General features: G+C 40.6%; 1 protein-coding gene across 1 annotated transcript in view; it reads right to left on the bottom strand.

The window, feature by feature from the left end:
- sncb (synuclein, beta) overlaps positions 1 to 14,417 on the bottom strand; it is a 28,629-nt gene extending 14,212 nt beyond the window's left edge. The window contains exons 1-4 of the mRNA XM_033974651.2: positions 14,272 to 14,417; positions 12,937 to 13,070; positions 3,028 to 3,057; positions 1,286 to 1,371 (exon numbers count right to left, since the gene is read on the bottom strand). Of these exons, the coding sequence (XP_033830542.1) occupies positions 1,286 to 1,371; positions 3,028 to 3,057; positions 12,937 to 13,057 (237 nt within the window). The 5' untranslated portion in view covers positions 13,058 to 13,070; positions 14,272 to 14,417. The remainder of the gene's footprint in view (positions 1 to 1,285; positions 1,372 to 3,027; positions 3,058 to 12,936; positions 13,071 to 14,271) is intronic.
- Between the last annotated feature and the right edge of the window lie 595 nt (positions 14,418 to 15,012).

A 15,012-nucleotide genomic window follows, 5' to 3' on the forward strand; every position in this document is an offset into this window, starting at 1 on the left:
CTCTCTCTTCCTCTCTCTTTATCTCTCCTTCCCTTTCATCTTATCTTTCTCTCTCTCTGTGTGTGTCCACAAAACTAGGTCTCTTCAAAACAAAGACCCGGAGCTGATTAGCAGCACCAGCTAATGTCGTTAGTCACTATGAACTGTTTTTCGTATACAGTTAAGGCTCCATCCGCTCAGTGCAATTTCTTTGGATGTTTTTAAATGTAGTTTTTTGGATTATTGAATAAGTTTAAAATACCTAATAATAATAACGAGGATTTTTTGTTCTCTGTACAAAAACTGTGCAATAAACGGCTTTAACATCAACAGCATATGCATTAGTAACTTATTGAAATCATCATCATGTTCTCTACACATTTGCATTCAGTGCATGTGAAGAGATCACACTTTAGGAGGAGTGTGATAAAATAATCAAAACCTGAATTTGTTGTTTTGTTAATTTAGGAAACTTTGCCATTTCCATCTAAGCTTTGAACCTACTTATCCTTAGACCCCCATTTTAACGTGGTGGAGGGGTTTGAGCGCCTAAATGATCCTGGGCCTATTTCAGGGGCTTCATGCCTCTGGTAGGATCACCCACGGCAAAAAGGTTCTGGAGGATGAGTCAGACTAAGGGGGAGGAGTTCACAAGCCCTTTATGATGAGCACCGCATCAAGGCCAGTTATGATGCTAAAATGGCGTCACCAGGGCTCCACCCTGGAGCTAGGCCTTGGGTGGATGCTCGTGATTCTAGTGGCTGGGCCTTCTTCACCGAAGGAGCGACGTGGAGCCATCCCCAGAGGGGTGATCGGGAAGAACAGCCTCCCTGATCTGAACCTGAGCTGTGTCTTGTTGTTGGACCTTTGTGCTAGTCACAGTTTGTCCAAAACAAACAGCACAAGGCACAAGGTTGTCCATCAGAGCACGTGGCACCAGGACACCCTTGGCCGGAGGTCAGTGATCCAGTTTGATGTCATCTGACATTGTGTCTTAGACACTCGGGTGAATACAGGGACAGAGCTGTAGAGCACCACCTGGTGGTGAGTTGTTGTGGGGCTGACACCTTTCTCTAACTGGTCGGGGACAATGCCTCTGGATTGGCAGATAGTGTTTCCTCTGTTGAAGAAGGAGGACAATTGGATCGGTGCAGCATCTGCAAACTTGGATGTATGCACTCCCTTTTCCCTCAAGTCAAAATGTCTAATGTCTTTTATTATTTGTATTGTCTCTAATATCACAAAACAAAACAACATTCAAATAATAAATAGATCTAAATATGTGACATTCGCTGGTGGTACGTACGTTCATGTCAGTTGGGAACTCGTCCTTCTTCCCCAGTCCAGTGGCAGCAACAATGTTCCCCATGGCCCCAGTGGTCTTCTCAGCCACTGTAAACACACACACACACATTAAACATATACACACACTGTACACACTATACACACACTGTACACACTGTACACACTATACACACTGGGGATGTAGTCCACTAAGGAAATTCTAGGTTGACTAAAGACCGCCGATCGATAAGTCAGCTAAAAGGGGGTATGGCAACAGATTATTAAATATAATGTGTCTGACCCAAAGTGCACTCCAAAGACTATAACTGCACAGGAGTTTAGGCAAAAGCAACAGTTTAAAGGTCATATATTACACAAAATTGACTCTTGTGAGATTTAAGTCGTGCTATAATATTGTTACCTCCTCAAAAACAGACCTAGAGTTATATTTTGTTTCATTTGCACATGTTTGAGTAACCCTTTATTATTAGTCTCTGCATCTCCAAAGCTCAAACTCCTCTATTCCACCTTGTGATGTCATGCAGTGATGGTTTTCAACTTAACTGCTATTGTTGACCTTTTATTTAGTTAAGATAGGAAATTACAGGGCTGAAATGATCCAAATGATTCTAGTGAAAGTGTATGAAGTTTAAAAACACAAAGAAGCACTTTCTGTTTGAGAGAACTCAGCGTAAATATGTAGTTTGTGTGTTAAACATGTGTGAAAGGAAACAACAACTCCAGCTCTGTTTGTGACGAGGAAACAACATTATAACAGATGAGAAAATAGTGTAATATGGGCCCTTTAAACAGAAAAACAGTCCCAAGACTAATCTAAACATGTAATCCACAGACTGTATGATATAATGTGGACATTTTAAGACCAATATTCACAAATTCCTCAAATAAAGTAAATTGTAACTTCCTATTTGAAATGCGGCGGCTAGCAGGTTAGCTATGTCCATTTATATCTAGTCTATGCATGTAATTCTATCTGTGCTTTGCAGACAGATTAAAAGTGCCACATCTATGCAGTGGTGACATGTTAATTCTTTTCAGTTCTCCAATTGATTATTGCACATAACGACTACTAGGCCACATCCCACCACTGCAGTACATTTATGGTTTTCACACAGTAACACAGATAATTAACTGTTTGGACTGAGCAGAAATGGTCTCTCAGTGTAACCAACAGTGGTGGATGAAGTACTCAGTTTTGTTACTTAGATAAAAAGCACAGATACAGAGAAAAAAATCATCACATGAAAAAATCTACTTAAGTATTAAACTATCCATTTAAACATGCACTTCAAGAGTAAAAAACAAAAGTATTTCACACAGATTTTGAGGGTTGTTAATTTGTTAAAGTGTAACTGTAGTGATTTGGATAAAAAAAATTAGACATATTTTGGTCAATAGTTGCAAAAACAAATCAATTTATTATGAATTCTGTGTATTTATTTGTTTTCTCAAAGGTGAAGCTTGAACTGGAAAACTTTAATTAGGATATTACCACGGACATGGTAAAAATAACCCCTCAAATCATATGAAAAGTACTTTTGAATTTACAGGACAATTAAAAAATGTGGTGGAGTAGAAAGTACAGATACTGCTCTCAAATGTAATGAAGTAAAAGTAAAAAGTACCCACTGCAAAATGTGCTTAAATAAAGTACAGATATATAAAAATTCTACCTACAAACAGCACTCTCCTACTTTTACTTCATTACATTCCACTGCAGGTAACCAGTACAGTTAGACTCACCTGTGCCCACGCTGTCTTTGGCCTTGTTTCCTGTAGAGAAAAGAGAAAAAGAAAAGAGATTTGAGCCAATATAAATGAGACACTGCAGCAGCACATACATTTAAACTTCATTTCACACATCAGCAGCGGAGCCTGAGAGTCAGCTGCCAGTGGCTCATTCCTTCAATGGTCCCCGACTTATTTTCCAGATAAATTTGTGGTTGGTGTATGCTGTTTTAATGTGCTCATATATAATTTTCAACAATGGAAATGGATGCAGCAACAATTGATGATAATAATGATAATAATTTGACTGCCTAGTATTTACGTAGTGTCTTTCAGGACATGCAAAGTGCTTTATAATGCCAAACTTATTGCTGGAAAGCTGCTACTTTAGGTTTAGAAGAACCCCTAACTACCCATAACTCACTCAAACACCCCATTCACACATAATATACTTTTTTGTCTCAGGATTCACTATGTGCCAACCAAGTTTTATGCGCCAACAATGAAAAATAGGCTCTGCATCCTCCTATTTCGTAATGTATTTTGAGCCATCCTGTTATGTAGATTCTTGGCGATATTATGTAAATTATATTAGAGTAACAAAGTGGATGAAGTGTCTTTCCTAAGGACAGAATAACAGTATGCACTAGACAAAGGTATTCCCAGATTCCCAGTGGTCTCCTGTCCAAATTAGCCAGGCCTTATTCTAATTAGCTTCCGAGACTTCAGACTAGGGCGCTCTCAAAGCGATACAGCATCATTACCATTGTCAAACATGTATTATTTTAAATTAGTTAATTATTAGCTTTAAAATTTGAGACAGTTTATAAAAGCTACATTATGCTCGAAGTGGAAGACACATTGCTATTGTTGTTGTTTTTGAGATGTGCAAAATTCAAAAACTGAGTAGGCCTAAATGCTCTATAAAAGAATACAGTAAAAAGGCTGCAAAAATTGATTATAAATGCCCAAATTGATAAAATATAGTGATATTTTGGCAGTGTTGTGGTTCATTTCCCAATCCAATCACCACACCTGAACCACAACCACAGCTAGAAGCACTTTAGAGCACGTTTCAGATGAGTGCCATGATATCGTGTGAATATTCCCGTACATTACATCATCATTTACTCATAAAATCTTATCAGGCTATGAAAATAAAACAACTATTTCAACCTTTTTTCTACTTTATGTACGACTGACAGTCCAATGACGTTCATCTAGTTTTCTGTTATTGTATTTTAATAGATTATTTTTCCAGACAAAAGGTTTAGTTTGTTTTCATACAGTTTGGACTGCTCACTAGCGCCTCACAGTGGTCACGTGATGTTGCTGTGATGTGTCTGGTGTGCTGATTTAAATAGGTTTTGACAACAGACTTCTTCAGGACAGGGGCTATAAACCGGGACGAGGGGGCTTTTTTTTACTCTCACGCACCTGGCATACTGTCCTGAAGAAGTTGGACAGCAGATGGCGCTGTTGTCCTGCCTCCATAGCAACATTACGTGATCACTTTGAGGAAGAGTGTTGGTGAGCAGGCCAAACTGTCAGGTATGAAAACAAACTAAACCCTGGTCTGAGTAAAGAATCTTTTAAAATAATTCATGTTCGGTTCAGTTGAGTTGCAGTGTGAGTTGGACTATTCACACTCCTACCTACAGGCCGGAGGTACAGAAGTGTGAAATGCAAAACCACCAGAGTTAAAAGCTCTTTTTTTCCAGGAATAGCCATCAGACATACTTTGCACACGGCAATTTGCACTATTATTCATTTGATTATACTTTATATGCTCTCTTTTAATTATTATTCTTATTATTGATCTATTTTATCCCTAATTTTCTTTATACTTTGACATCCAGCGTGGGCAGCAAAGTAAGAAGTTCATTGTATAGGGAAACGTGTTTTTTTTTACTATGCACATGACAACAAAGCTTTAAATCCTTGAATACGTGCATGCATTTTGGCGTTGGTTCAGCTCTGTGACTCCTGCTACCACTTTATAATAACCACACTTATTCATGCCTTAATAAAACATGAACAAAGACTTAAACCATAATGAACAAATACTAGTTTATTAAGAATGATGGAGGCTTAATAACTACTTAATACATCCTAACTCCTAACCCCTTTAATTAAATGGTTACTAGGCATGGGAAGATACTGAAATTTTGTGTCAGGATTATCATGGCGAGAAATAATTCCGATTAATGACAATATCACGATTAAGATGAAATTTCCTGACAGTTTAAAAATGTTCTGGATATAAATAATGATCATTTTAACGTTAAGAATAAGTTCCATGTTTAAACCACTTTTATATAATTGTACTTTGCCATCAGTGAAAACTACAATCTAGCAGGACTGTCGACAGAAATTTGGGGGCCTGGGACAAGAAGCCTCACATGGGCCCCTCTTTTATACAAATGAATAGGAAGAGGGTCCAATTCTGGGCCCTTAAGACCGTGAGGCCTGGAAAAACACAGCCCTTTGCCTTTGCCCCTTATCAACTTCCCTGTTACTTCCAACTTACGTAGCTTTTTTCTACACATTCTGGTGGTATAATGGCGATTATCTTTGTTGCCGTTAATTACAATTACATAAAATATCCCAGGACCAATAATTGTGTTCTCTTTTTATCACGACAAATTATGTTCTTGCTTATCGTCTCATCCCTGGTAGTTACTAAGCATAATTCATTCTAACTCCTACTAAACGATCTCCAAAACAACAAAAAATCACGTCATGTGTTGTATCCTTTTGTTGCCATTGAATTAACTAAGTCTTGTTTGTCTCCTCTTCTCCTCCTTATCTCCAGTTTGAAGCTTCGCAGGTTTGTTGTGGCTGACTGCATCTCGATCTAGCATCAGGAGTTTTAAACACAGCACAGATCAGACTCTAATTTACGACTCCAGGCTTTTTATCGATCCTTTAATTAACAGAGACAAGCAGCCCTGATGATACGGACCATTCATCTCAGCTACATCCTGGAAACAACTTCTTTTTTAACACCTCTCCATTACTGTCCAACAGGAGTGGGTAATCATTAGTTACGTGTACCTTGTTTGATTTGATTTAGTATCTTCACCATCTTGTTTATTTATGTGTTATTTAATGTTCTGGTGCAAGGAAACACGCCAAATTTCTTCTGGATGTTTATTTTCTGAACTTAAGAGCTGCTGTAGGCCGTAACCCACGCCAAACGTCTCCAAAACTGACCAGTAACTGACCAATAAAACCTCTACATCAACGTGTCGGCATAGCAACCAAGTATTACATAAACAACAACACATAAACAGATACAAGAACAGCAAAAGGTGTCAACTCTGAGCTATAGACTGTGTAAAGAAGTGGAATGAGTGAGTGTGACGTCACAGCGTACAGCTCCAGTCAAATGAAGCTTACCATTGCTAGCAGTTATAGCGGCGAATTTGGAGTTTTGGTAATCCTCTTTGATCGACAGCATTTAAGTATCTAAGTTCCTCCTCCCCGCCAAACTAGCAGTGCGGGCGCTTAGTAAACCTGTTGCTAACGCTAGCGGGAGGGACCTCGGCAAAAGAGGGCAGCTCATTGGCCTGTTACTAATGTTCAGATCTTGATTTACAGGCAAAAGAGCTAAATAAAAATTAGCTTGAGGTGAGACGGGCGACAGTTTTTCAGTAGAAAGTGAATTGGGGTCAGAGTTGACGCGCATCCATGATCACTTCTTATTTGGAACGTGGCGGCTAGCAGGTTAGCTATGTCCATTTATACATACAGTCTATCATCAAAGTGTTTAATAGAGCTACTGTACATTTCCAAAACCTATAATAATGTTAACTTACATGTTAAAATGAAAATATTTATAATTAAACATGTTATTATTAGAAGAGGCTATTAGGACAGACAATACTGCCAACATTTAGATTCTAGATTTTATTCATTTATCTTTTACTATCCTGATGATTCTTTTCAGATAATGTTATGTTACTCCCTCGGAAATGTGCTAAAACATGTCAGCATATTTAAATATCGTGAAGATCGACCCATAAATTACAACCCTAGGGTTATTACATAGCACACTAGCTATATAAATTATTCATAATTTGTTAATTTTGCATAAAATTTTGGCATAAAATAAATACATAAATAAATAAACATAATAATAATAATAATAATAATAAATCAAACTTGTATAGTGCTTTTTTAGTATATGTAATTGACAATATACTCAATATTACAAAATTTCCTAAACAAACTTTTTTGAATATATATTTTTATTTTTTTTCTACACCTTTATTATTTACTCAAGTACCCGTTGTGCCAGCCCACTAGCTTCATATGATAACAGATTTTACACCCTGCTCAAGCCACTGCTATAATTATGTAATTCACAGCTCTAATTTTCTGAGTAAATGTTTTGACTGATCCTTTCTTTCTGTCTTTTGAATGAAACCACCAATTGTGCGGCAAAAATGGCTGAGTTTTTTGTCTTCCCCTCTCTCATTCGGCTGGTGGGCGGGCAGGGAGCAGCAGTGGCACATGTCTAAAAGGTGTACCTCAGACCTATTGGATGGCTCCTGCCCCTCCTCCAAGAGCGCATTTCTAGGCCAACGCTCTGCAACACGGTCCATGCGTTTCTCTTTCACACATAGGGTATACGAAGAGCAGCGGCCTGGCACGTCCAATACAGTCCGTGAGTGACAAAGACGATGCTAAGTGTCGTGTTGGCTAATTGGATCCTGTCTCTCTGCTGGCAAACCCGACAACTTCCTTCAAGAAAAAGAAAATGGCATTTTCTCTGTTTATCTACTCACAGACACCTGATTACCTCTACAAAATGTGCACTGGAAATGACTGCTGGTACAATATTAGCGTCTGCGGTTACATCACAGTCTGTATAAAGAAGTGGACTAAGGCAATGTGACGTCACCCACAGCGTTCAACTCAACAATGAAGCTCATCGAGGCTAGCAGTTATATTTGGAATTCTGACCGCGAGTATCATAGCAACCAAAGAGCCAATCCGGAGCAAGGCTGTTGAAGGTAACGCCCCTTTTCGCCCGCAACACTGGTTTAACAGGGAGCGGACGCTTAGCAACGCTGTCAATCAAACCTGTTGCTAACGCCAGCTGGAGCAACCACGGGTAAAGAAGCGGATGGTTTTTCAATAGAAAGTTAACTGGAACCAGAGTCGATGGAACGCAGCGGCTAGCAGGTCAGTTATGTCCATTTATCTACACAGTCTATTGGCTACGTACAAGCTCAAAAAAATCAGATTATAATCGGATTTCTAAGTAAAGTCATCTGCTTTCTTTCTGATCACGGCCCATCTGATTGTTCACATCAGATTTTGTGGTTTGTGTGTAATTAAATATTCTCAAAGGTTCAGAAATCTGATTCTAATCCGATTTCGTTGGCTGTGTTTACTTCAGTACTCAACTAAAGACATTCCCTGTGCATCGATTAATGGGCTAAAACAGGCTGGGAAAACCTCTCAAAATTATTAGGATCATGCGCAAAAAAATATGTAAATATAGAAATACTAGCAAATAATATCTTGAAGTGAAAAGATATATTAAACTGTCCAGTCACGCCCAAAACTCTTGCTAAATGACTCCACGCTTCCTCCTTTCTGCTGTTACACATCAATCCTTTTAAACATAATAAAATAATTAGTCGACAAATTAAAAAATTGGCCTGCTAAGACGCCATCGACTGTTTAATCAACTGAAGGACCACAGCTCTACTTGTATCCAATTCATTCATCATTGTGTTTATTTATTTCTTTGGTTGGAGTTTTGGACTAAGTCTTTGTTAAAGTTTTTTGTTAAGTTTCCAGATGAAGAGACACAAAACTATTTGGATTTTAAAATAACAGCTTCCTCAAATCCTTTCTTTTGGATTGGTGATTGGGTTTGTTGGGTAAATTAAATATCATTTGCCACACCACCATAAAGAAGTGGATCTCGCCAATGAAACTACTGCAAATCGCACCAGGTTTGTGAAGTTGTAGTGTACCATGTTTTTGTGTTTTTATGGAGAATTCTCATGTGGGAGGATGCGTGTCGTAGGCTTGTGGGCAGAGCGTTGGACAGAATCTTAAAGCTAACCGTAAGGTGGGTTTAAATAGAGCCCAGAAGTGATCACTAAAATACTCAAACATGTAAGGACGACATCTAAAACCACATGTTTTTGAGGAGGGAACATAGACTGTGTAAAGAATTGGACTAAGTGAGTGTGACGTCACCCACAGCAACATATCATAACAACCAAAGAGCCAATCTGGAGCAAAGTGGTTGAAGGTAACGCCCCTTCCCGCCTGCACCGTTGGTTTAGCAGGGAGCAGGCACTTACTAACGCTATCGAACCTGTTTCTAATGTTAGCAAGAGCGACCTCAAGGAAAGAAAGATGCATGATTTGTCTGCTATTAATGTTCTTGTGTTGAATCACTGACAATATAGCGAAATAAAAACCCCAGGATGATGTAGAGCGGGTTAAAATGAACATTTAAGACCAAAATGACGAGCAGTTACAGAGAGAGGGGTGACAATTTTTCTTTGTAAAGTGAATCGGAGCCAGAAGCGCTCCCATGCTCACTTCATATTTGGAACACGGCAGCAAGCGCGTTAGCTCTGTCCATTCATATATACAGTCTATGCTCACCACACATAGTTTTTGTAGTCAGTTCGTTCAGAAAATATGATGTATAACCCCACACACCACTGAAAACCAGCCATGTGCTGCAGAAGCTGGGCCACATCTAAAACATATATATTCCCATGTAAAATGCAACAGCTCACTAGACCTCTGTCCGGCTCTGGGCCCCTGAGTCACGAGCGGCCCTCCCCATGATGCCAATCCAACAAATGCTGAATAACAAGCAGGACCAGCCTGGAAACGACACATAATTTAACACACAAAATGCCAAATGGACCAGGTAATGGCCACAGTTGATTAAATATTAAAACCGCGGCATTACGACCCACTTAAATAATAATAGTGTTTAATCAATATCCTTCACCGTTAAAGTTATGTGGTCTTTTTCTATATATTTCAACGATTATGGAGATGAGCCAGTCTACTTCACTTCAGATGACAGATGGGGCTGACATCCCGGGACAATTGGCTTTTAATTAGAGACGAGCACGCAGTATTTGGCAGACACTTGGAGGATTTGCATTTTAATGTACGTCAATGTATGGGTTTCTTACACAGACTGTATAAAGAAGTGAGTGTGATGTGTGACGTCACCCGTAGCGTTCGGCTCTGGTCTAATGAAGCTCGTGGAGGCTAGCAGTTATCGCGGCAAATGTGGGGCAGACTTTCATATTTGGATTTCCGATTGCGAGTATCATAGCAACCAAAGAGCCAATGTGGAGTGAAGCTGCTGAAAGTAACGCCCCTTCCCACCCGCACCACTGGTTTAGCATGGGGCGGGCGCTTAGCAATGCTGTCAACCAAACCTGTTGCTAACGCTAGCAGGAGTGACCTTAAGGAATGAAGGTCTGTCATTAATGTTGATATATTGATTTATGGACACAATAGCAAAATAAAAACCCAAGGATCATGTAGAGTGAGTTAATATGAACATTTAAGACCAAAATAACAAATCTGACAGCAGCAGGTACAGAGAGATGACACAGTTTTTCAATAGAAAGTCAATTGGAGCCATAATTGCACCATAATCACTTCCTATTTGGGAAGCAGCAGCTAGCAGGTTAGCTATGTCCATTTATATAAACAGTCTGTGCTTTCTTTTTATTATTTAAAGTCACCACCAGCGAATCACCTGCTCCCTTTATTTAGAAAGAATATATTTATAAACGCTGTGTATGACCTATTTATTTCACTGCTCGTTTCTGACAGAAAGCGAAACCGTCCAGACATAAGACTAGCAAGCAAATCACAGCTACATTTCGTATCTGAAAGGTGGAGTAAGTGACTCTTGGGTAGAAGCTCCACCACTTGTTTCTGTTGTGAATGTTCTGTTTTATGGCGCATTTTACGTATGAATATCCATGGAAAGTATTAGTTTGATCAGTTTAATGCAGTACCATGGAACATTCCAGTCAAAGCAGTGACATTTCCAAGGAGAAAAACAGGGGGCTGATCATCCTTTAATAAAAGTGACGGTATTTAAGTGTTAATTCATAATAGTGCAGCTGATAATCTTTAAAAACGACTGAAACTATCGAGTACACTTTGCACAATTTGAAAAGAAAACAAAACCAAACAAAAAGACCAGCCCTGGCAACGATTCCTGATCCCCGTTTTGCTCCATACGGTTCAATCCTAGCACCGTAATCTGGACATTTGGGATTAATTTCATAATACCTGTGCCACCCTTCGCCTGTGCCCTTGTCGCGTTAATCTGTGGCATCCTCCAGACTGCTGTGTTGCGTTATAACACACAGATCTGGAGATGTTCTGGAGGTCTTTCGGGTGGAGTTATCTGCAGGAGGTGACTCTTTACAATCTGCTCCACTCGTCCCCGTGCTCCCCACCCCCATCCCGCGCACACTTTGTCTTCTGCTCATCAGGTTGAAGGGAAACGACACTAAAAATCACAATCTAAGCAGAAATAATATCGCAGAGTTTAATTAAAGGGAGGTGCGTGAGACAAATGTAAATGTAAATGGCTGTTATTTTGACCTCATTTGTAAAAGTATAGGTATTGATTATGTGACAATGGCAGACTGGTGGTCAATTGGATCATTGCTTTCTCATTTTCACAGGGATGGGGTGTGCGTTACTCAAAGATAACTCTATGTATGTTGCGATTAATCTAATACTGCAATATAAACGTGGACATATTTGTGCAGAAACGCTGGTTTGGCACAGGTCACTATGATAATTGTCCCAGTTTGGAGGACACTTATCTGTTGTTTGCATATTTTGAACCTGTACTGAGTTAATTTTCCCAGCATGATCCGGTCCTTCTTTCTGTTACCTCCCTGTTTTCCTATATGTTCTTCCTCTATTCAGTTTGTGTTGCTGGATTGTCGTTTGTTCATTTCATTTGTTCCGTCAGAGACACGCAACCTATGTGTTCGAATAAACCTGTTGTTTTCACCGGAGACTGAGATGTTTTTCGGTTTTCTTTGTGTTGCCTTTAAGTCCAGTTTACTACCCGCGTGACAATAATACTGAAAGTCATTTATAAATAGTAAATAGTCACATTTTAATATAGCACTTTTCTACCTTCAACGCCAGCATCTATGGGAGCTGGAATCGCACCACCAAATATAGAGCTGAATCCCACATTTGTAATTCTGACTGCGAGTATCATAGCAAAGAAAGAGCCAATCCAGAGCGAGGCTGATGATGCTAACGCCCTTTCCCGCGCGCACCCCTGATTTAGTAGGGAGCAGGAGCTTAGCGGCGCTGTCAATCAAACCTGTTGCTAACGCTAGCGGGAGCAACCTCTGGGAAAGAAGACGCCTGATTTGTCTGTTATTAATGTTCATATCTCGATTTACGGACACAATAGTGAAGTTAATGGGTTTAGTCAGTGATAGAAATGATCACGTTCGATATTTGTGAAGTTACCGTTTAGATATTTCACTCCAAAGTACAGTGTAATTAACGGGGGGAACTGTCTGTCTTTGCGCCTCATCTGGGAGAATCTGAAAGCTACCAATGTTATACCAAAAAATAAAAATAAATAGGCCCTTGTGCACATACGGCACTGGACATTTTGGGTTCATTTAGAGCTTTTATGATGTAGTGATTTATAAACTAATAGATTTAATACTTTTTTTAAATCGTAGTCTCACTTTGAACACATTGTCGATGCCATTTGTACTTTTTAAGATTGAAAAAATCTCTAGGGGAGCTATGAGGACGCACTGTCCATTCTCAGCGAGGCCAGTGCCCCCTCAAGCCCCTCGCTGGCTCCGCCCCTGTACATGGCAAATAATCTAAAACGGGCGGGAGTGGACTTACCTACAAACATGACTCCTTCTTTAGTCTTTTCCGCCGCCACCGCGACTCCCTCCTTGGTCTTCTCCGCGGCCACGGCGAGCCCCTCTTTAGCTTTAGACATACCCTTCATAAACACATCCATCTTGACCGAATCACTGTAAGGGACACAGGGAATGTCACCGCCGCCGATGTCACGAGAAATCCACTTACAGAAATAACAGTTGTAAATCAATAGTGTCCTGTCCCTGCACATTTACACCCTCGTCCCTCAGAGAATATCCCAGTGAGATTTACACAGAAAACAAGGAAAGATCATATTTTTATCGCAAAGTAATCGAGACTTTTTGGGTGTTTTGGGGCGTTCGGGGTTGGGTACGTTGGCACTTTAGGGTTGGAATATGTGGGAACTTGAGGATTGGACTACGTTGACGCTTCAGAGGTTGGAATATATTGGCGCTTACTCCAATTTGAGGTGGCCATCCTAACAGCAGGGTGCATTTGAGATCCATATTGATTGAGTCTATTGTATTACACTGTGGTGCGTAAAGGACAGCGCCGCCTCGTGTGGCAATCCTCAACAGCTGCAGTCCAATAGGGCAGTAGTAAAACCCTGTGCTCACTCAAGCACACCAGCCCCCCCCCCCCTTCCTATTCACGTCCCAGTCAAATCATGAAATATTCAGAGGTGCAAAGATTTCAATGAAATGGTGAATTGTGAACGAGCTCATGAATTATTGCGCGGACGAAACGTTACTCTGGAGAGTGTTTAGACACGGAGGGGACAGCGACACGCGAAAAAGGGCCCGTTTTGTGGAAGCAGGGACAGTGTGGGCACATACAGTACATGACGCTGAGCTGGGGGAAGGGTGGGTATAAGCACGAGCCAATCTGATATGCACACGCGCCGTGGCTTTAATATGAGGCTGTGTGATGTGATGCAAGGCTCACGCGTAAAAAGAGAAGGGGAAAGACACTGGGAGGGGAAAAAAGCCAACAAGACAGCTGCAGATTGACAGCTCGGAAGTGTTCACGTTTGGCACGAATCCCTTTTACAGTTGCATCGTAAAAAAGCAGCGGGTTAAGCCTTTCATTTGTGCACACACACACACGCTCCATTTACGCGTCGCGCCTTCTCACGCGCCTCAGACCCGCTGGCACTGGACTTTTTCGCGCTCTTGTGCCAATAAAACGACACCAATACTGCACATCTCTGTTATTAGCATTGTTTTTCGGTCATGTTGCACACTGAGGTGTCTCCACAGAAGCGTAAAGCGCGCTCCTGAAATGGTGGTGACCTCTATTCGCGTCATATTTGTGCAAAAATGCATCAACCCAACGCAACAGGGAAACACTTACCTATTTACAAATAGCCTTCGACTTGTCCCTCTATGGTCGACGTGCGCGGGGAGGTTCAAACTCTGGTCAAAATTGAAGATATCTTGAGATAATAAGTGCACGGGCCTCGTTTCAGGCTGATCTCAAACAGGGACGGCCCCCTTCGCGGTGCGGCGCAGACTGTCATGTCCCTCCCTCTCTCCTCTCCATCCACCCCGCCCTCCCTCTCTGCTCTCCATCCACCCCGCCCTCCTTCTCTCCTTCAGGTCCTGCCTCTGCCATTGATCAGCCCAGATGTCACCCGGGACACACGTGGTCCAAATATAGTCAAGTTTATCTGTACAGAACAGTTCAAAGTAATTCAAAGTGTTTTACAGAATAAGAAATACATTAAAATCACAATACAACACATCAAAACATAAGTAATCATAAATAATAATAATCATAAAATGAACATTAAAGGAGAAGAGGCAGAATAAAAAACCTTTCAGTCACATGCACAGACAAAAATAACTGTTTTCAGTCTGGATTTAAACATTGTCAAAGTCGAGGTCTGTCTCACATCTTCAGGAAGAATGTTCCAGGTTTTAGCTGCAGAAAACTGAAACACTGATTCAACATGTTTAGTCCTGGTTTAGTCCCGGTTTAGTCCTGGTTTAGTCCTGGTTTAGTCCTGGTTTAGTCCTGGTTTCGTCCTGGTTTTGTCCTGGTTTAGTCCTGGGTTAGTCCCGGTTTAGTCCTGGTTTAGTCCTGGTTTAGTCC

This window comes from Periophthalmus magnuspinnatus, chromosome 10 (assembly GCF_009829125.3).
Source record: "Periophthalmus magnuspinnatus isolate fPerMag1 chromosome 10, fPerMag1.2.pri, whole genome shotgun sequence".
Lineage (NCBI taxonomy): Eukaryota > Metazoa > Chordata > Actinopteri > Gobiiformes > Gobiidae > Periophthalmus > Periophthalmus magnuspinnatus.